The sequence below is a fragment of the Papaver somniferum genome, chromosome 6 (genome assembly GCF_003573695.1).
Source record: "Papaver somniferum cultivar HN1 chromosome 6, ASM357369v1, whole genome shotgun sequence".
Lineage (NCBI taxonomy): Eukaryota > Viridiplantae > Streptophyta > Magnoliopsida > Ranunculales > Papaveraceae > Papaver > Papaver somniferum.
The window spans coordinates 83,718,449-83,738,477 of record NC_039363.1 but is presented as its reverse complement, the minus strand read 5'-3'; the positions used below and the strand labels follow the sequence as shown (position 1 = coordinate 83,738,477).

The following is a 20,029-nucleotide window of genomic DNA, read 5'->3' as shown; positions in this document are numbered from 1 at the left end:
TGTTATATGCGGACCTGGTAAATGTTTGACAAAGTCAAAACGAGCGTCATTTTAAAATATCTAAGCTATATGCTTTCCTCCTTGATTTTAGTACCAAAACCTCGTTGCTTGCCAAACAGCATCAGAATTCAGAAGCATGCGCGTGCGTAACAATCCGTAACCGCTTTCCTCCATTTAAATTTTCAAATACGTAAACCTTTTTTTTCTGAATCAGGATTTTGTAAAGCAGCCATGGAAACTCATCTCTTTCTGGGTCTCTCTTTGGATCAGAAATCTCTTGACAAAGTACAAACTTAGATTAAGCAGAGGTGGTGGTAGTGACGAAACTTCGTAATAATTAGAAAAAAAGTACAAGTCAAAAATGTTGTCTAAATCCAGTACCGTCATCTCTTTAATTAATATACTGGTAAAAAAGTGTTAAATTTATCTATCTGGGTTATTGCAGAGTCAACATTTTTCTAATCTTATTTAACAACTCTCCTTTTCTCGTGTTTTCTCTATTTTGTTTGAATCATCTTCATTCTTCGTCTATTCCTTCAAATGTGAGCCAAAACATTGAATTTTTTTGTACCTTTCAAATTTCATTCTCATTTTCTCAATTCATCAGAATTTCATTGATTCTATTTATTTGCCATAAAAGATCTCTTCTTTCCCCACCAAAATCTCTACTTTATAAAAGATTTTTTCCTTTTTATTTGTTAACTTTGTATGTATTTTTGGATATAAAAGCTGTAATGAAGTTATTAGTAGAAGTAATTGAAGGAAGAAATCTTAAAGCCTGTGATCCAAATGGGTTTAGTGACCCTTACGTCAAATTACAACTTGGGAAGCAGAGATTGAAAACTAAAGTAGTCAAAAAGAATTTAAATCCATCATGGAATGAGGATTTCAATTTTAGAGTTGAAGATCTTAACGAAGAACTTCAGATTAATGTTTTTGATGAAGATAAATTCTTAGCTCACGATTTTATTGGTCAAGTGAAAATACCAATTTCGGAGATTTTTGATGCTGAGAATAAGACTTTGGGTACTTGTTGGTATACTCTACAACCAAAGAATAAGAAGATCAAGCAGAAAGAATGCGGTAAGAACTCAATTTAGTGTTTTACATTTACGGTATTCGATTTTGCATAGTTTAGATTGGTATCCATTTGCTATGTTCATGGCTTCATGCTTTGAGAATTGAGTATAACTCAATTTGCTTTAGTTAATGTGATTGTGAATGTTGTATCTTGGTTCTATTTTTGTTTGTTGCAGGTGAAATACTTCTTACAATTTCATTATCACAAAACAACTCATTCTTAGATGAACTTAGTAGTGGGGGTGAAACCTCTATGGAGAGGAATATAGAGTCAATTGGAAACGAGTCACCGAAAGTGCATTTAGATACTTTCTTAAGAACATCTCCTGACACTAATTTTGTCAAAGAAGAGAAGCCGTCTGCTGTGCAAACCTTTGCTGGTCGTCTAGCTCAAATATTTTTAAAAAATGTAGAGACAGGGTCGACTAGTGCACCTGGAACACCAACTACAGTGAACTCGGAGGAAAAGGATTTCGATAATTTTGAGATTGTTGATAATTCGTCTGATGCCACTTTTGAGGAAGTTATGAGGAGCTTGGAGTCCAAACATCAAGGAGTTGAAACGCCTACTAATCTTCCTGGCATTCTACTTGACCAGTCTTATGTCATTACACCATCTGACCTGAATTTGCTACTCTTTTCACCTGATTCTAATTTTACAAAAGATTTGGCTGAATTCCAAGGAACTACGGAACTACAAGAAGGACCTTGGAGATTTGAAGATGGTGGTGAGAGCTTAAAAAGAACTGTCACTTACATTAAGGCTCCAACTAAGTTAATTAAGGCTGTGAAAGCGACAGAAGACCAAGCATATGTTAAAGGTGATGGAACGGTGTTTGCCGTTTCAGTGACCGTTGCTACACCTGATGTTATGTATGGGAACACCTTTAGGACGGAGTTGCTCTTCTGTATAACCCCCGGACCTGAAATTTCATCAGGAGAAAAAACGGCAAGGTTGGTAATATCGTGGCGAATGAATTTCCTTCAGAGCACTATGATGAGAGGAATGATTGAAGGTGGGGCTAGGCAAGGTCTTAGGGATAGCTATGAGCAGGTGGCAACTTTGTTATCTCAAAAAATTAAGGCGGTCGATTTAAAAGACCTTTCTGGTTCCAACAAAGAGCAGATTTTGGCTTCTATGCAGGTGGAGCCACAATCAATGTGGAGGCTGGCGATCCATTATTTTCTGAATTTCACTGTAATTTCCACTGTCGTGATGGGACTGTATGTTCTTGCACACATCTTGTTGGCCATGCCTAACAAAATACAAGGGCTGGAGTTTGATGGCCTGGACTTGCCAGATTCGATTGGTGAAGTGATTGTGTGTGGTATTCTGGTTCTCCAAGGGGAAAGAGTTCTGGAGATGGTAGCACGTTTCATGCAGGCCAGATTGCGGAAAGGTAATACTCTTCCTATTCTGGCTTTGGCCATCTCCGTCATCAAACTATGTTCCTATAGTCTGTCACTCTGGGTCAGCCAAAGAAAATGTTCGTGTCTTGAACTGATTCATTTTTATGCACATTGAAAAATTAGGAAGTGATCATGGAGTCAAAGCACAAGGGGATGGCTGGTTAGTAACCATTGCTCTGATCGAAGGGAGTAGCTTAGCAGCTGTTGATTCTACTGGATTCTCAGACCCATATGTGGTGTTTACCTGCAATGGTAAAACAAGAACCAGTTCGATAAAGTTTCAGAAACTCGATCCTCTATGGAATGGTACGCCCCCCTTTCTTGTAATCACAATAGGTGTGTGTTGTATTGATCTTCGTAATTCTATAAACATGAGCTGCACCATGTAGCAGGGGAACTGTGTGATCTCCACATGCTGAATATGGTTCATACTTGATCCTACTTTCAAAATATTGTTTTGGATTGCAGAGATATTCGAATTCGATGCAATGGAAGATCCCCCATCAATGTTGGAGGTGGAAGTATTCGACTTCGATGGGCCTTTTTATGAAGCTACATCTCTAGGACATGCAGAAATCAACTTTTTAAAATCTAATGTATCCGATCTTGCTGATGTGTGGATCCCTCTTCAAGGAAAGTTAGCTCAGACTTGCCAATCTAAGTTGCACTTGCGAGTTTTCTTGAACAATACAAGAGGCAGCAGTGTTGTCAAAGAGTACTTAACGAAGATGGAGAAGGAGGTTGGAAAAAAGGTAAATTGCCGACCTTGCTTCAATGTCCTTAAATATGCAGCATGAGTTTGTCCATGTTGTTCCAATTTCGCTAATTATCTTCACAACTCAAACTTTTGTAGATAAATGTGCGTTCCCCTCAAACAAATTCAGCATTCCAGAAACTATTTTGTTTACCATCCGAGGAATTTCTTATCAACGATTTTACTTGTCACTTGAAGCGCAAAATGCTACTCCAGGTGGGAGAAGTCTTTTGAAATTTAGAAGAATTGATGTCCTTATATTACAACACAATTTGTGTAAAACACAATAGTTCTAGTTTGTTGTAGTATGAAGCAGCGATCTTATCTTACCTTTTGATGGTTGCTTCCATGCAGGGTCGCCTATTTCTCTCAGCAAGGATAATTGGGTTTCACACGAATATGTTTGGTCATAAAACCACATTCTTCTTTCTTTGGGAGGACATAGAAGACATTCAAATTCTTCCACCAACTCTGGCATCAATGGGAAGTCCATCCATTATTATCATTCTGCGTCGAGGAAGAGGTAAGGATGCAAAACACGGTGCAAAGACACTAGATGAGGAAGGCAGACTGAAGTTCCACTTCCACTCTTTCGTATCCTTCAATGTAGCTCAGAGGTACTCACTTAACAGCAAGTGACCTATGCACACGTCCTCTTCGAGAGGTGGGGCATTTCTAACGTCTTCATTGTACAGGACTATAATGGCACTTTGGAAGTCCAAGTCCTTGAGTCTTGAGCAGAAGGTTCGGATAGCTGAAGAAGAATCTGGAGTTAAAGGTGGCCTCCGAAGTGAAGAGAGTGGAACTTTCACTGGTCTAGAGGATGTCAGCATGTCTGAAATTTATTCCTCACTATTCCCTGTTCCTGTAATCTCTCTCTCTCTCCATAACAAAGTTTGGCCTTTCTCATAAAAAAACTTATTTGAAAGTTGTTGCTTTCTCAGACGAACTTCTTCACCGAACTGTTTGCTGGAGGAAAGTTAGAGCTGAAGGTGATGGAGAAGGCGGGTTGTGTTGATTATTCGCATACTCCATGGGAAGTGGTGAAGTCCGATATTTATCAGAGACAAGTTTGTTTCAAGTTTGACAAAAATTCTTCTGGATACAAAGGAGAAGTTACCAGCACTCAGCAACGATCTCCATTACCAGATAGAAAAGGATGGGTTATTGAAGAGGTCATGGCCCTCCAAGGAGTTCCACTTGGTGACTACTACACTGTAAGATGCTTACTCCTCGATTCTCTTGTTATGTTATTGCATTTCTGAAAAGTACGCTCTGGCTGTCTCTTGTTTCTTTTGGTTGAAGATAATGCTAAGTTTCATTTTCCCCTCATTCTGCAGCTTCATAAAAGATATCAAATTGAGGACAACCTTTCAAAACCAAAAGCATGCAATGTCCATGTGTTCTTTGGCATTCAGTGGCTGAAAAGCACCAGTAACCAGAAAAGGATCACAGAGAACATTGTATCAAATCTTACAGATCGTCTAAAAGAAACATTCTCTCTAGTTGAAAAGGAATATATAGCAGGAAAGTAAATACGCTAGCAAGTAGACGTGGGTGTGTTAATATCATGTTTTTTCAGCAGTACTCCCTCCAGGCATTTGTGTTTCTCGAGAGACTCTCTGCATTGCACTGGAACGTGGAATTCAGGTTCTGGTAACTTTCTCCACTTTCTCTCTGCGGGGTATGGTTAACTTACAATGTAGTAAGTAAAGTTAAACTAATATGTCGCTTATTCATGCTCCAGATAGAGAAAATATAAGCAAATGGAGTTTACCTTGACGTCACATAGCAGTAGTTCAGATTTGTTCATAACAGTGTCGTATTCTTCTTCAAGTTAATCGTTCGCAATGGGCTAACAGTCTCACATTTCATCCACTTGATCCTTTCAATATAATGGTGCTACATCTACCTACATTCGAAAGAGATTGAAGATGGATTGCTGTAGGCGCAGTTTGCTAGTCTGCATACGTACAATTTTAATCTTCTTCATTTCGTGTTCAGTTTCTTAGAATTGGCACTTCGTATATGTACAGATCGATTTCGTTCGTTGGAAAACAATACGTGTAATTTTCAGTGGAAACATTCCAATCCTCTTTTTGTTCAGAATTCCAGTAGATAAATTTAGACTGATATTGATACATAAATGAGGAGATTTCCATTGAAATAAAATTGCATTCAATTCCTCAAAGCATAAAATGAAACTGAATGATGAGTATTATTTATTCCCTGAGATAGTTTTTTTTCTTTCTCAGAACAGATTTTTCCACTGATATCCCTGGTGAGTCCAAAATTTATTCGGCAGTGGAGTTCTGCTGATTCAAGTTCTCTACAACAGTATTTTCCAACAGCTGCAAGAAAAAAACACAAGTGTACTGAAATTTCAACGTATTCTGGTTTTTATGTGTTCGCCAACAACGAATCTAATAGCCAACAAGAATTACCTGAATATATTGGTTTTGCTCCTGAATAACTTGGTTTCGCTGCTGAAGCTGCATTCTAAGATTTTGAATAACTCGGTCTCGCCCCTGAAGCTGCATCCTAGGATGCCAAATTTCAGAATGAAGGCCGTAATTAGCAAGCGATAGCTGAGCACGAACAACCTTCACAGGAAATGCACAAAATTATTTGAGAGGAGCAGTTGCATACGTAGGACTTTGTAACTCAACCCAGATATTTTTACTCAGATTTTGGTATCATGTGAGGTCCAGATCTGCAAAACTTTGCAGATATTTCCCATCAAAATGTGGTCTTAAGACTTTAACAATTCACGCTATTATCCTACCGGGTCGTTCTTAACAAATATAATACCTGTCGCCGAACCCTGATACGAGCAACCAGCTGGGGGTTTTGGTTTCTTCTGGTGTGTGCATTAGGATGCATGGCCCCGGATTCTCTTGGATTCCCCTGGTTGAGTTCGTTGGTCAACTGGTCCGCAGGCAACTGACCAACTCCATGGTTGAAGTTCCCACTCAAGGGTAAACTTGCTGCCGGATTCATTGACGAAGCTGCACTCTGACCTATATGGCACATGGATATACCGCTTGAGGTCAAAGTCGGGTATATTGCCGCACTTTGGTTGAAGCTTGTGGGTAACGCGGAAGCTTGAGATGAACTTGCACAATGACCTCTTGCAACCTCCAAGTTGAAGAGCGACTGGCTTTGCAAATCTTGAAAGTTGTCAACACGTTCTACTGGTGGGTGCTGCATTGGGGTATTGAGCATCATCATCATCCTTTGGATCATGGGATCTTGTTGTTGCTGTTGAGGAACATTGGGTGGTACTGATGGTGACATGTTTGCGAACGATTTTGTAACCATACCTATAGGCTATAGACACCACAAAGAAGAGTAAGAAATAAAATAAGAGTGAATAAAGTAGACCGTTAACATTTTTCAAAATTTTGATTTTCTAGGTTTTTACTTCTGGTGGACTCATTCCACTAACAATTATAAGAGATTTTTTGTCTAAATTGGAGGTAATTCTATTTTTTGTGATGATAAGAGCTTTTTCATCTAAATTCGAGATAATTCTACTCTTTGTGATAATTTAAAAAGGATCACCACAGTTTTATTTATTTTTCATAAATGTTAAAAAGAAAAATGCCTACAGAATATAAAATAAATGTCTTAATAAATTGATAAGTATACTATTTTCTCTTGATGTGCAAAATTTAATTAGTATTTTTGATCCGTGAAAACATCAATTAAACCAAAACTTAAACCCAACATATTAATATGAAGATTGATGGATATAACATCACTCTAATTTGCGCATGGATCATAGAAACAAAAATGCCTGGAGCACTCACGAAAGAATGACATCCCCTTGTGTTTCACGGAACAAAGAAAAGAACAACATCCCCTTGGATGACGAAAATAATACTAATACTATACTATACTCTATTTTATTTTTTATTTGTTTTGTTTCTATTTATTATATCTAATTTGGCTGCTGAAAATCATCTGGACTTGGTCCAAAATTATCAAGCAGTGCTTATCCCTAAATTGCAAACCTTTTTCCGTGTGGAAAGAAATACAAATTTATAACCAACCTTTAGAACAAACAAACAAAACAACATTTAAAGGTGAAATCTAAGAGGCACACTCGAGTAAATACTTCTAAAATCTAAACAAGAAAATATGGAGAAACTATAATTATGTATGTCTTAGTCTTACTGAAGGAAAAAAAAGAGTAAAAAAGAAATATAAATAAAAGATATATATTGCTCATGTCATGTTATATAAAATTTTGCATAACATATGATCAAATTATATGAGAAACCATCAATTTTGTATCAATAAGTCCAAGAATCCAATAGAACATATAAATTCTTAATATTATTATCATTGCTGATAAAGAAAACATATGATTCTTATTTTTATACTAATTGGTTATCAAAATAAAGAATCATATACACTAGTTTTTTTTTTAAATTTCTTTTGATAGTAAGCCTTTATTTTTCATTAACACCCTAAACGAAAGTTACATAGAAACCAACAACACCAAAAATAAATAGTAACAAGAAACACATACTTGAAGTGGTATATATTGAATAATCTGACATGAAAAATCAAAAGAAAACTAACCAGAGTTCTTGTGTGTGAATGATTACTTTAACTGCTTCTGATAGAAATCATCCGTCTCACTATATATGTATATATACTAGTAAACCAGATCATTTTAGATGCTTATACATTTATTTTGATTACAATGATAATAATATGGATTACAAGAATAGTTATATCTCCTTATAAATCTATTTCTATATATACGGGTCTGAGTTTTAATTACGTTCATCAACTTTGGACATTTTGTTGCACCGATACCGAGTTTGTCCAGCTCAGAAAAAGAAGATGATATCGGTCATTGACTCGGAGACAAAATAAATGTCATATTTTGATTTTAAAATTTATAGACATGGTTCATTAATTTATTAAAACAGAGATCGTTGAGTCAAATTTTATTCCTTAAAATTATAATTAATTTTTTTCACGGTTAGATTCGGGTGGTTGTACAATCCTTTGTTTTTCAGAATTATATCTTGATATGGTTATAATTTTCACCATCCATCCTTATAATTTAAAGCATATTATAGTTTATTTTTTGCGTGTTTAATACATAATGTACTAAATCGCCGAGTCAATGCCTAGGTATTCTTCCTTTTGAAGCAGACACCATTTTTACAATCCATACGAAAACTCGGTAATCCAATAAGATTCTTTGTATTAATGTGTTTGTGACATTTATTATTTTATTATAATAATTTTAGAATAGTTATATTGAGCAGTACCCACGAAATAATGAAGAACTAAATATATCATAGTTACACAAAACGCTGATTACTTTTATTTTGTCCTTCGGCGTTTTGCAAACTTATTTTACCCATGACATTACTTACCCTTCTTTCTAAACGATTATCCGACCGTTTATCTACTGTATAAGTTCATGGAGTCGACATTGTACTAGGTTCAGTGCGGTGGGTATCCATAAGCCGATCGAACCAAGCCGAAGATTATTTTATATTATCAGCTGTAGTTCTGCATTGAGGTTGATCTTGTTCGTTCATGTATCAGTATAAAATATTATTTTCCATTATTCGTAAGGTAAAAAAAAACGTTATTTTCCTCTGGGATCATCCCGAACCATAGTCATATTCCGTATACCGTTTTAGTCAATTTATGACAGGTTAGGGTTGGTTTTCAAATACCATTGTACGATTCCAATGAGCTTTCTATCGATTTTCCCCTCATAATTGGAAAGGTTAAGCGGGCCACAAATTAATAATATGATTTCGGGTGAATTTCCTCTGCTGTGGTTGAAAGCTGAACAAAACTCTCTTCTTAGAGCTTCTGGTCCCACCAGAGTATATTTCAGCCAATAAGAAATCGCGTTTATTCACGCCACCGATGTTTCGTCCAATAGCACCAACGAGTTTTTTTCTTTCACTATTTTTGGTGCGCTGGTGGTCCTCGGGTATAAAAGCTTCTGTGTAAACCTAATTGCTATTGATTTAACGATAAAAAGAAAAGAATAAACCTAATTGCCATCCTCTCTTTCTTTGGCGCCTCCTTAACTCTACGTGTTTTCTTTCTTCTTCATTGTGCATGTTGATTTCTTTTCTTTTCCATTATATATATATAACGCTCTACTGTTTTAAGCATAAAGATGTGGGTTTCTTTTGTTGATCTAATCTAACGCTCTATCTTGTTGTTTCGTTGGATTTCGTAGGACCTAAAAAGAAAGAAAAACAAATTCTTAAAGGTAATGGAGATTCCGCGGTGGGGTGTGCTAACGGGCTTAGTGAGGGTTTTTCAAGAAGAACAAAACATAGGTTAGGGTTTACTCTTTCCCTCTACTGCTATGTTTTGATCCTTGATTTTTTTTTTTTGACTTACTCTTGATTTTTGCATTACGGGTTTGTTTAGGGATTTCTTCTACTTACCGATTTGTGAAAGTTTAATTTTGCAAGTACAATTTTTGTTGGAAAAAAAAGAAAGATAAACAACCGACCAAAACGAAAAAAGGAAAACCATAATAGGTAAAAAGAATTACATCCTCTTTCATTGTTTTTTGTTTGGATTTTGGTTTTGTTGCTAAAATATCCTTGCGTTTTTAGGAGCTACTCAAAAGGAATTAGGGGCCACCTTTTTATTCCCATCCATTGAAGGAGGTTAAGGGGTGTCTTAAAAATAGAAAATTGTCTATATTATCCTTCACCTTTATACTAAATCTAAACCTATATCATTTATTTTCATAATCATATCATTCTTCTTCTTCTCCATTGAATTTTTTTTTCATCATTTTAATTTTGATTGAAAACAAAGATCGTCGATCAAACAAATGTTATGATTGATTGTTTAAAATTAAAACCCAAAATTCATTAACCTTAAAGTTGAAACTTAGAACATCAAAAAAAAGGAGTTCAACAAACAAAACGAATAGATGATAGTAGTTGTGATTCAAAATTTGGATTTGATTACTTGAAATCAAAAATTTGATCCGAAAATTTTCTTGGATTTACAGTAGCAGAAACATAATCGGCAGATAACTATCTATTTTACCTACCGATTATGGTTGATGTTCTTGGATTTACACTAGCAGAAACATAATCGATAGATAATAATCTACTTTACCTACCGATTATGGTTGATATTCTTCGTTTCTTAAGAACATCAACCATAATCGGTTGGTAAATTGATCGATATCTACCGATTATTCTTGATTCTAAAAATTAAAATTTCCCTGTGCAAAAAGTTACGCACAATCGATAGATAATGAACACCATAGACTACCGATTGTGAAAGTAGAAAATTTTGAAATTTTTGTTAAGTTTTGAAAATTTGAATTTGAGGCCATGAACACAATCGGCACATAATAAGCATCACATATTAACACAATTTACTTCCGATTATGGTAGTACTAAAATTTGAAAATTTAGTATATTCGGAGGTTAAAGCAACACACTTTACTACCGATTATGGTACTACCAAAGTTCGAAAATTTTAGGATTTTGGAAAAATCATATTTTGGGGCCAATATACATTCGGAAGTCAAATTTACTACCGATTATGGTAGTACTAATATTCGAAAATTGAGTATATTCGGAGGTTAAAGTAACACACTTTACTACCGATTATGGTAGTACCAAATTTCGAAAAATTTAGGATTTTGCAAAATCATATTCTGGGGCCAATATACATTCGGAAGTCAAATTTACTACCGATTATGGTAGTGCTAAAATTCGAAAATTGAGTATATTCGGAGGTTAAAGTAATACACTTTACTACCGATTATGGTAGTACCAAAGTTCGAAAATTTTAGGATTTTGACAAACTCTCATTTTGGGGCCAATATACGTTCGGAAGTTAAATTTACTACCGATTATGGTAGTGCTAACATTCGAAAATTTAGTATATTCGGAGGTTAAAGTAACACACTTTACTACCGATTATGGTAGTACCAAAGTTCGAAAATTTTAGAATTTTGGCAAAATCTCATTTTGGGAACAATATACATTCGGAAGTTAAATTTACTACCGATTATGGTAGTACCAAAATTTGAAAATTGAATACATTCGGAGGTTAAAGTAACACACTTTACTACCGATTGTAGTTAAACTACCGATTGTAGTATTAACTACCGATTGTGGAAGGGTAATTTTGCCATTATGAAATACGCGAGATAAGGGCTAGCTTCAATTTACGTTTGGGTGACCCTATTTTATCTTATTGTTGGCCCCTAATTCTTTTTGGGTGGGCCCTTTAGGTAAAATATAACAATGAAGCTCAAGAAAATGGACAAACAAAGTGGGTTTTGTTTCTTCCTTATTGCTAATCTTTATAATTGTGCTGATACTACTAACAGTAGTTTGGGGTTAAGCCCAATTGATTAATGAGGTCTTTTCCTATATACAAAGTGGATTTGTGGGTATGGGTTTTTCATCCATGATGGTTTTATTATGGTTGTTCATAACTTATATATCACAGTCTCAACACTTATCAAAATGGAGGTGAGTATCACGGCGAGATATGTTAGATTTAGATTTGAGTAGCATGACCAGAACATGGTATTTTCCTCAGGCTAAGAACTAACGGAAAACAAAAATTCTTGCCATTATAGGTGAACTAGTTACTTCCTTAGGTAGTACCCTCCCTAATCAAAGTATCTGGGAAGAAGATGGAGTTAACGGGCTGTTTGACCAAGTGAAAATACAAATATCATTGGTTTACTCTTTTTTCTACAGAGAACTTCGTTCCTGCTGGTACGTTTTTAGTTCTTTTTGTACATACAGTCTAATAGTTTTTTTTTTAATTTAGGAGGGCATTGGAAGTCTTCAAAAATATTTTAGAAGTGTCAACTTTAAGTTGATCATAGTGCTTCATATTTATAAATACATATTTTGGTGGTGAGTTCTATCATGGAAGATAGGTATATCTGTATATCACTCCCTAACTAAATTGGATTAGTGTTTATACATCTAATCCTCGATAGCAAGTGTGATTAGGTGTATCGACGTTAATCCGGTTTTAGTTAGGACGTACGGATACTGCCAACTACATTACTGTTGAGAATTACATCAACCAATTAGGTGTATCAGCGCTACATACTTTTTTTCTCATACACTTACGAGACGTGTTTTTAACCTGCTTTATTCTCAACATGAGTCAATCTTTTGTGTTTCAGTTCCAGGCCATGTTGTGTCAAAAAATGGACGCGGAGGATATACATAAACGGAATTCTCATAGGGGAACAATGTTTGTCCCATAAATATTACTACTACAAGTAAGCATACTATTGTGAATTCAGTGTTAGTTTGAAGTTACTAAGAAGAGGAATACAGAACTCCCTTCAGGTGAATTGTTTAGTGTTTATCCAATTAATCTTTAGAATATGAATTTAAAAGCATGGTGATCAGATGTATACACAACCAAAATGAAGCTCACTACTTTTTATTTCCTAGACTGCGTTAGTTAGTTAGTTGTTGTTTCTAAAATTATCTTCTTAACACTCTAATTTTAAATACTTTTTAGTGATTGCATTACTGTTGATGCACATGCATATGTTCGATGTGATGTTTATTTCATTCACATGCTAATGCTTTTTTTTTTTTTTCTAAATAGGGGTCAGAGAATAATACCTATGGGTCTGGTGATAGAAATCATGAATTCAATTAGGGAGATATGAACTTCAGATCAGAGACGAAGATAAGATAGAGACAATGTGAGCCAACGAAAGCTAGACAGAGGAAGGATATATATTTCTAAGGAAAGAAACTAAAGATAGCAGAAAGAGTGGGATGTAGTGGAAAAGGATGCTACAAATGGTGAATGCAGTTGAAAATAAATCAGGAGAGTTGACATTGAAATTGCGGGTAGTTCACAAAGTGAAGACCTAGAATAAGCAAAATCAGACCTCTAACATTATTATTATCTTAATATTTTTATCACCTATCTTTTCTATTTCATGCTTTAAGTTTATCACCAAAATAGGTCTTTCTCTACAAAATATCTAGGCCCGTGCAATGCACGGGCACAACACCTAGTTAATATAGTTCTCGGTTTCGATACCATCTATTTAATTGTGCGGAACAAAGGAAGTTAGTGGCGAACGTAAAGTCTCGTAGCACTGAGTGCTCCAACACGATTTTCGAAGATCGGCTAGGTGTACTCATGACTTTGCCGTGGAAACTGAAGCGTGAGTTAGAAGTAGGTTTTAAGCCATATTTAATGGTTTTTCCCGTTTCCTTATTTCCCATCTCCATTTTCCCTATTTTCCATTGATAGACACATTTTTATGTCCGATTTGTCTCGATTCTATATATTGTTAGGGTTCATTTTTGTACTTATTATGCTGTTTTATTTATTTGTAGGTATTTTTGGCTAATAAACATTTTTGGAAAAAATTGGCTCGGAAAGTTGTCGGAAAGCACCCGGAGGACATTTGATATTCAGACTCTCACTTTGGATAAGGGGTAACCTAATACTAAGGGGCATCCCATTTCCAGGCAGTTGCTAATCACATCCCTACTCTGGATAAGGGGCAACCATCTTCAACATTTCAAAAATCAGGTTTTTGGCGGGAAAATAGTGCAGTTAAAGAACAGTTTTGGCAATCGTGATTTGGAGGAGTTTGAGGTCGATTAAACCTCTGATTTTCATAGGATAGACTCCTTATGGGTCTAGGAATCTGATATGGGTGTTTAAATCGATTAGACTGGGCTCAATCGACGGATTTTTCTCACAACAGAAAATATGGAAAGTCACGTGTGTGACCTGTTTTAGGGAATTTTAGAGAGATTAAAGCGCTGTAAACCTTCCCAAAGATTTGTATCTATCTAAGGAAGAGTTTAGAATAAAAAGGAAAGCTCAGAAACGCGTAGAAATCCTAAAACAAGAAATTGCCGCAACTTGGCCGTGAAAAGAAGGAAAGAGATTTTGGAAGATTTGGGAGAGATTTAATCGGTATTTTTGATATAAAGAGATGTCTTGGGTCATATAGAAGAGGTGTCGAGAGTTTGGGAACCTAAGGAGAGCCAGAGAAGAAGAAATCGGAGCTTTACCAAACTCTGTTTCTGCTGCTGCTGAAGAAGAAGAACGCGAAGAACATTGACGCACGGTAAATAGTCGTAGAACAGTGTCGTTGTTTAACACCTGAAGAACATTAAGCTGTTCAGGGAAGTCGTATTCTAGGGTCTTAAACTCAGCGACAAAGCAACAGTTTTTCTGTAACAGTTCCATTGTAACAGTTGTTTTGCAACACCAATACACTGTTGAAAACAGTCTGTGTTATTACTTTTCACTCTTTTGATCATCATTTGAGCAACAAACACATATTTTGAGATCATGATTAATACGAAGAGCTAAACCCCATTGTTGAGGCGATAGAGGAAGCTATTTTTCCAACAAAAAGTGGTATATTCTATTTTATCTTTTTATTTGCAATAATTATATGATTATTTGCCTTGAACTATTATTGAATATGATTTTTATTTGAGTGATTGTGATCTATTTTGATGGAGTATGCTTAGTTTTAAGACTTTTGATGCTTCATACTTGGTATTTACAATTATTACTTTTGAAATCTACTTGTTGCAATATTTTAGAATCAAATTAAACAAGAAAATTGCATAAATATAAGTATTGGTTTAATCACTTTGAACTTGGAAAATAGTGGAATCTTAGCCTCAGTGTTTCTTTTAGTATTGTTATCATCTTTGATTGAGTTTGCTATAATTTTAGTGAGTTTTCTATTTTAATATTAGAATTTAAGTCTAATTAATATCCTTCACAAGTCTGAGAATCGAACCACTTTTACCATTATCTACAAATCACATCACCCATCCCGTTCACAATTTCTAAAATCAATTTAATTTTCAATTTTTGCTTTCCTATGTACCACCTATAAAAGTCAAATTGATTTTACTATGATTATTGCCATTTTTATTTGTCTTCGTCTTCCCCAATCTTTCTTTTTCATTAAAGAAAACCAAAAAAGTTAGATACCTAGGTTAGATTCTAATTATTGTTGTGGTACCCATATTTTTATTTATCTTTTGCCATTTAATTTTCCGAGATTTAGATGAATTAATCGACGATTGATCGATAAATATCATAGAAGATTCCACTATTGAAAATCTAAGGGATATCTCAACCCTGTTTCAATCTATATACATGTGAGAATGTTCTCAAATGTTTAGAAAGAATCCAATCGCAACTACTACATGTCAAGGAAATCCCCAAAAGCATAGCAACAAGAAGAGCGTCTAACACTTTCCTTATCGATTGCATATAAAGTAGTAACTTGATCCATATGAACTTCTCATGAGATTTTAACTTTCAGGTCCCGAAAACTAGCCAATGCACGAAACTAAATAAAAATAATCAAAAATACGAAGCCATGGTAGGACTATAACCAATGTTGCAGGTGCAGTACGACATAAGATCATCATGGTAACAACAAATAGAAAAAGATCTGATCCTTCCATGGGTTTCCGAACTGGGTTTATTTATATAAAAAAAAGTGATATAAGTGAGTGAAACAATATAATAACAACTAACACAATAACTATATGCACTCCTTCTTTAAGTTTCATTTTGATCGTTTTTCTTCGATGGTAAGGATTAAAAACAAAAGTTGGAACTAGATTCGTAACTTAGGTATTTTCTTTCTGTTTAGTTGTAAGGTGGTTTTATTGTTGGAGGTAAATAAAAAGTCAATAGGTAGTATATAGGACACATAAAATTTTACATGAGTGGTACTTAGGATAATTGGGGATAGGAATCGAGGAGGATGGGAAATAGAAAAGTGGGGTTAGGAAATAGGGAAAACAAATTTAATCATGATTAACTTACAATGTAGTAAGTAAAGTTAAACCAATATGTCGCTTATTCATGCTCCATACATAAGAAACATAAGTAAATGGAGTTTACCTTGGCGTCACATAGCAGTAGTTCAGATTTGTTTATAACAATGTCGTATTCTTCTTCAAGTTAATCGTTCTCAATGGGCTAACAGTCTCACATTTCATCAACTTGATGTTTTCAATATAATGGTGCTACATCTACCTACATTTGAAAGAGATTGAAGAAGGATTGATGTAGGCGCAGTTTGCTAGTCTGCATAAGTATAATTTTAATCTTATTCTTTTTCGTGTTCAGTTTCTTAGAATTGGCACTTTGTATATGTACAGATCGATTTCGTTCGTTGGAAAACAATATGTGTAATTTTCAGTGAAAACATTCCAATCCTCTTTTTGTTCAGAGTTCCAGTAGATAAATTTAGACTGATATTGATAGACAAATGAGAAGAGATTTCCATTAAAATAAAATTGCATTCAATTCCTCAAAGCATAAAATTAACTGAATGATGAGTATTATTTATTCCCTGAGATAGCTTTTTTTTTCTCAGAACAGATTTTTCAACATCATAATTTGATAAGCCAGACGGATATAAGGTATCTGATTCCACTGATATCCCCGGTGAGTCCAAAATTTATTCGGGAGTGGAGTCCTGCTGATTCAAGTTCTCTACAACAATATTTTCCAACAACTGCAAGAAAAAAACACAAGTTACTGAAGTTTCAACATATTCTGGTTTTTATGTGTTTGCCAATCATGGTTAACAACGAATCTAATAGTAAACAAGAATTACCTAAACATATTGATTTTTCTCCTGAAGAAGCATCCTAAGATTTTGAATAAATCGGTCTCGCCCCTGAAGCTGCATCTGAAGATGCCAAATTTGAGAATGAAGGTCGTAATTAGCAAGCGATAGCTGACCACGAGCAACCTTCACAGGAAATACAAAAAATTATGTGAGAGGAGCAGTTGCATACATAAGACTTTGTAACTCAACTCAGATTTTGGTATCATGTGTAGGTCCAGATCTGCAAAACTTTGCAGATATGCATAACACTGGATTCCCATCAAAATGTGGTCTTAAGACTAACAATTCACGTTGTTATCGTACCGGGTCGTTCTTAACAAACATAATACCTATCGTTGATCCCTGATACGAGCAACCAACTGGCGGTTTTGGTTGGTGTGTGCATTAGGATGCATGGCTCCGAATTCTCTTGAAGCCCCATGGTTGAGTTCGTTGGTCAACTGGTCCGCACTCAACTTACCAACTCCATGGTTGAAGTTCCCACTCAAGGGTAAACTTGTTGTCGGATTCGTTGATGAAGATCCACTCTGACCTATATGACACATGGATATACCGTCCGAGGTGAAATTCGGGTAAATTGCCGCACTTTGGTTGAAGCTTGTGGGTGCGGAAACCTGAGATGAACCTGCACAACGACCTCTTTCAACCTCCAAGTTGAAGAGGGACTGGGTTTGCAAATCTTGAAAGTTGTCAGCATGTTCTACTGGTGGGTGATGCATTGGGGTATTGAGCATCGTCATCATCCTTTGGATCATGGGATCCACTGGTTCGTGTTGTTGTTGTTGTTGTGCCATTTCTACATGTTGAGGAACAATGGGTGGTACTGGTGGAGACATTTTTGCAAAGGATTTTGTAATTATACCTATAGTCACCACAAAGAAGAGCAAGCGTGCACGGGTAAGAAATAAAATAGATCGTTAACCGATTCACATTTTTGATTTTCTATTTCTAGGTTTATATTTGTTGGGTTCATTACATTAACAATTATGAAGATCTTTTTTCAGTTTTTGTGATAATTTAAAATGGAGCATTATTTTTTTACTGATATTTTTTCTCACAAAAAGTTTAAGAGAAAAAAAAAGCAAATGAAAGAGATGAGCATATTTCAGTAAATTAGTAAATATATTTTCTCTTAGTGCTCAAAACTCAATTGGTATTCTCCTGACATGTCCAAACATCATTTAAGCGGAAACTTACACCATGTTTGTTTGCATCTGATCCGTGATTTGGATCTGAGTCGACTCCTGACTCGTTGCAAGTCAGATCGATGAGTCAAATGTCAGACTGTTTGGTTTCAATTTTGAGTGAGATCTGGCTCGACCTAACCCCTGACTCGGACTCGTTTGAGTCAGGTAAAAAATACCTCTGACTCATAAGGTCAAACCACTGACTCACTTTTTTTTTTGAGTCATTTGAGTCAGATATGACTCAAACAAACATATTGAGTCATATCTGACTCAAATCAGGTGATTTCACTCAGATCTAAATGAGTCAGGAGTAAACAAACAAGGTATAGACCCAAAAATTTAAATAACAAACTATATTTTTCAATTCCATCTAATGTAGATTAACATTGATGGATAAAACATCACTCTGATTTACGCATCAGTCATAAAAATGAAAATGCTTGATCCACTCACGGGCAAAAAATGATATCCCCTTATAATCCAAAAAAAAAGTAAAAAAAGAAGAAAAGAATCCTCTTGGATAACAACAATAGCATTATGCTATACTCCGCACTCAATTTTATTTTTAATTTATTTTATAAAAAAACTATTTTGTCTAATCTGACTGAGTAAAAATCAATTAGGTTAGTCCAAAATTATTATGCTATATCTGTCACTGAATTATAAACTTTTTTCTTGTGTGGAAAGAAGTATAGATTTCTAATCACTCTTTGGAACAAACAAAAAAACAACGGTGCATTAATTTATCGAAACATCGTTTAAAAGCAAAATCCAGGAGGCATACTAGAATAACTATTTCTAACTTCTCAACAATAAAATGTGGAGAAACTACAATTACATATGCGTTGCATAAAAAAAACTAAGAAATTAAAAAAGAAGTAGATGACATATTCTACTTAAGTTTATGTTTTACATAACATATGATGAAATTATGCGGGAAATCGTCAATTTTATCAAAAGGTCCAAGGATTTAATAGAACACATAAATTCTCAATTTATTATTATCATTTCTAATAAAGAAAAAGGTATGACTCTTACACCAAAAATAAGCCTCTAGTTTTCACCGGTAACACCAAACAAAAGTCACATAGTGATCAACTACACCAAAAATAAACAGTAACAAGAACAACATACTTGAAGTAGTATATAACCGACTAATCCCACATGGAAAATAGATGAAAATTCAAAAAAAAACTAACCAAAGTGCTTGTACGTGAACGACAACTTTAACCGCTTCCGATAGAAATCATTCGCCTGTATATGCATGTATACTAGTAAGTTAAATCATTCAAATCTTTATAACAATTATTTTGATTACATCGATGATTATATTAATTACAAAATAATTATATATTTCTATAAATCTATTTCCATATAAACATGTCTGATTTTTAATTACCTTTATTAATTTTGGGCACCGATACCGAGTTTGTACAGTTCAAAAAAAAAGTATGATATCGGTCATTGACTCAGTGATCAAATAAGTATCATCATTTGATTGTATATTTTGCACACACGATTTGTTAATCTGTTAAAATAGATATTGACAAAACGGATCCATTGATTTAAAGTTCATTCCTTAAATTTATACTTAACTTTTTCACCGTTAGATTTGGATGGTTAACATAATTCTTTGTTTTTCAAAATCGCATCCTGATATGAATCTTCACCGTCCATCTTACTACATCTGGTGGTGGAAATGTTAAGTTATAATTTCAAGTCTTATTATAGTTTATTTCAAACGTGTTTAATATTTAATTTACTAAATCACCGAGTCAATACCTGGACATTCTTTCTTTTGGAGAAGACATTGTTTTCTAATCCATGCCAAAACTCGGTAATCTAATAAGATTCTTTGTATTAATGTGTTTATGACATTTATTATTAAATAATGTTATTGTAGTTATATTGAACCATACCCATAAAGAA

At 34.7% G+C, this 20,029-nt stretch overlaps 1 protein-coding gene across 2 annotated transcripts; it reads left to right on the top strand.

Annotated features, from left to right (window-relative positions):
• The first annotated feature begins 126 nt into the window (after positions 1 to 126).
• LOC113288208 (C2 and GRAM domain-containing protein At1g03370-like) lies at positions 127 to 5,427 on the top strand. Of its 2 annotated transcripts, none has more exons than XM_026537168.1 (10): positions 127 to 1,083; positions 1,257 to 2,480; positions 2,614 to 2,796; positions 2,959 to 3,242; positions 3,344 to 3,460; positions 3,599 to 3,861; positions 3,940 to 4,111; positions 4,189 to 4,461; positions 4,585 to 4,900; positions 4,992 to 5,427. In XM_026537168.1, exons 1-9 carry the CDS (start codon positions 735 to 737, stop codon positions 4,777 to 4,779), a joined length of 3,060 nt encoding a protein of 1,019 aa, XP_026392953.1. In that variant the 5' UTR covers positions 127 to 734; the 3' UTR covers positions 4,780 to 4,900; positions 4,992 to 5,427. The 2 variants fall into 2 exon arrangements, with proteins under 2 accessions (XP_026392953.1, XP_026392952.1); XM_026537167.1 differs by having other exon boundaries at positions 735 to 1,083; positions 4,585 to 4,894.
• The last annotated feature ends 14,602 nt before the right edge of the window (positions 5,428 to 20,029 follow it).

Coding starts and splice junctions, on each gene's coding strand:
- LOC113288208 (XM_026537168.1), top strand. CDS start 735: ATGAAGTTATTAGTAGAAGTAATTGAAGGAAGAAATCTTAAAGCCTGT. Junction 4,112..4,188: donor CCTCACTATTCCCTGTTCCT/GTAATCTCTCTC, acceptor TTGCTTTCTCAG/ACGAACTTCTTCACCGAACT. Junction 4,462..4,584: donor CACTTGGTGACTACTACACT/GTAAGATGCTTA, acceptor CTCATTCTGCAG/CTTCATAAAAGATATCAAAT.